This window comes from Pimephales promelas, chromosome 8 (genome assembly GCF_988280905.1).
Source record: "Pimephales promelas chromosome 8, fPimPro1.hap1.1, whole genome shotgun sequence".
In the NCBI taxonomy this organism is placed as follows: Eukaryota; Metazoa; Chordata; class Actinopteri; order Cypriniformes; family Leuciscidae; genus Pimephales; species Pimephales promelas.
The window spans coordinates 702,625-704,835 of record NC_142776.1 but is presented as its reverse complement, the minus strand read 5'-3'; the positions used below and the strand labels follow the sequence as shown (position 1 = coordinate 704,835).

Here is a 2,211-nt window from a genome sequence, read left to right as displayed (position 1 = left end):
ATTTTCATATTTTATAAGGTTACAATACGATTGCCGTAGCAACGTAACTTGCGTGAGGTTCCCAAACCTTTGGTGTCACGTGACACGTCATGAAAGCGCTGCGACAGTGTAATGAACAGGCTGGTATTAAAGTATTCACTGTAAATCTTCCCCTCCGCTACAGTTCTGGTTCAAATGTCACATGACCGTTCATTCTGGTATTTGAATGTGCATGGACACAAATGGGGTTTAAGAGCATTTTGAGGAGAAGATGTGTTTGGGAGGTGATCGCTCACATGAGCAAGAGGATATTCGTGCGCTGTGTGTGTTTGTAAGTTGGTGTGAATGGAAGATTATTGACTTCTGCTGATGATCGGGGTGTGTGAAACGGCACCAGGGTGTTCGGAGAATTTGAGTGGCTCGAATGCTGAACGTCAGATCACACCTACCTGAGAGAGAGAGAGAGAGAGAGAGAGAAGAGATGGACACGAGAGAATCCTGCAGACACAACCGAAACCAAAGTCTCAACACAACCACTGCTGGAGAACATCACATTTGTGATCTCACAGACGGCGCTTCGTTCTACGATGAGTTGGATCATGGGACTGCTTAGGACTTTTTGCCGAAGGAGTTGTAAGTCTGTCGCTCCTCGTTCATGTCGTACTTTGATGTTCGAAGAGGCTTTTTTCTGCCACACGTGTTACACAAGAGTGTTTTCCCAGCGATGCCATAGGATAACTATTTTGGGAACTGTTCAGTAAACCCTTCTGAAGAAAACCATCAATTTAATAACCTTTTTTTTTTTTACTTTAAAGTTCCTTTTGTGCAATGGAATGCAAAAGTGTTCAGATGCCATTGAAGAACTTTTATTTTTAAGTGCAAACAACAGCTCAGTTTTGTAGGAAACTTTCAAACTCATTTTCCGAATAATGAGTAACAGCAGTGCTGTGGCGGCGGGAGGCGCGGGAGTAGTTTGGGTCACTCCGCTTCTGGGCGCCACCCTGATCACCATGTGTGTTCTGGGCGTGACGGGTAACCTGTACACCCTTGCCATCATGCGTTCGGCTACGCTTCGGCGCGCCGGATCCTTATACGTCTTCATCCTCAATCTAGCGGCGGCTGATCTACTCTATCTGGGAACCATCCCATTCGTCGTCTGCACGTATTTCGCCCACGATTGGTTCTTCGGGGAAATGGGCTGCCGGTTGCTATTGAGTCTGGATCTGCTCACCATGCACGCGAGTGTGTTTGTGTTGGCAGCGATGAGTTTGGAGCGCTACCGTGCCGTCGCCACACCTTTCCGCGCACGGCGCTCGACCACCCGCGGACACTGGCTAATGGTGTTGGGAATCTGGGCAGTCGCGTTTGTGCTAACGCTCCCGATGATGGTGATGATCCGACTCCGAGAGGGACGTCCTCCAACAGTGGGGCTTGTTAAACGCATTTGCTTCCCGACATGGACGCCTGAGGCGTTCAAGGCGTATCTCACCGCGCTCTTCGTCACTAGCATGCTCCTGCCCGGCCTGCTGATGGTCGGACTCTACGCAGGTCTCGCCCGCCGGTACTGGGCCGCTCAAGCCAACCTGACCCGCGGATCCTCGACATCCATCCGCCGGCGCAGACTGAAACACAAAGTGGTGGGAATGATCTTCTGCATTGTTTTGGCGTACTGGGCGTGTTTTCTGCCGTTCTGGGGCTGGCAGATGGCCAAGCTCTTCTCGTCCGAGTCGCTCCGTTCGCTGTCGCCCGCCGCTCACACCTACGTCAACTTCTTCGTCACCTGCCTTACGTACGGAAACAGCTGCGTCAACCCGCTGCTTTACACGCTACTGACACGCAACTACCGTGACTACCTGGCCCAGAGAGGTCAGTCCTCGGGGTCGAGTCGCGGGGACCAGGGTTCGGCCGCAGGGATCAACGCGCTTCAGGATCAGATAGGATGACTTCTGTTGTGAGAGTGTAACGTGAATTTAGAAATCAGTGGATATCAGCTGTTTTTGTTTGTTCTATTTTTACCCTTGATTACTAAAATGTTCAAAAGTAACAAAAATGTATAATCTCTGCACGTAACAAAATTGCAAAACTAAACAAGTGGTGCTTACTGCAGAGCCAGATGACGTCCAGCTCACCCTCTCTGGACGCAATCGGTGGATCTAACCTAACCTGTATCCAGAGAGGGGGAGCTCGATGTTAAGCTCCACCCATTACATCCAGAGAGGAGAAGTTTGACAT

General features: G+C 50.2%; 1 protein-coding gene across 1 annotated transcript; it reads left to right on the top strand.

The window, feature by feature from the left end:
* The first annotated feature begins 790 nt into the window (after nt 1–790).
* uts2r4 (urotensin-2 receptor 4) lies at nt 791–1,995 on the top strand. The gene has a single exon (XM_039656461.2). It carries the CDS (start codon nt 909–911, stop codon nt 1,920–1,922), a length of 1,014 nt encoding a protein of 337 aa, XP_039512395.1. The 5' UTR covers nt 791–908; the 3' UTR covers nt 1,923–1,995.
* The last annotated feature ends 216 nt before the right edge of the window (nt 1,996–2,211 follow it).

Excerpts from the sequence above, each read along its gene's own strand:
- uts2r4 (XM_039656461.2), top strand. The coding sequence starts at position 909 with ATGAGTAACAGCAGTGCTGTGGCGGCGGGAGGCGCGGGAGTAGTTTGG.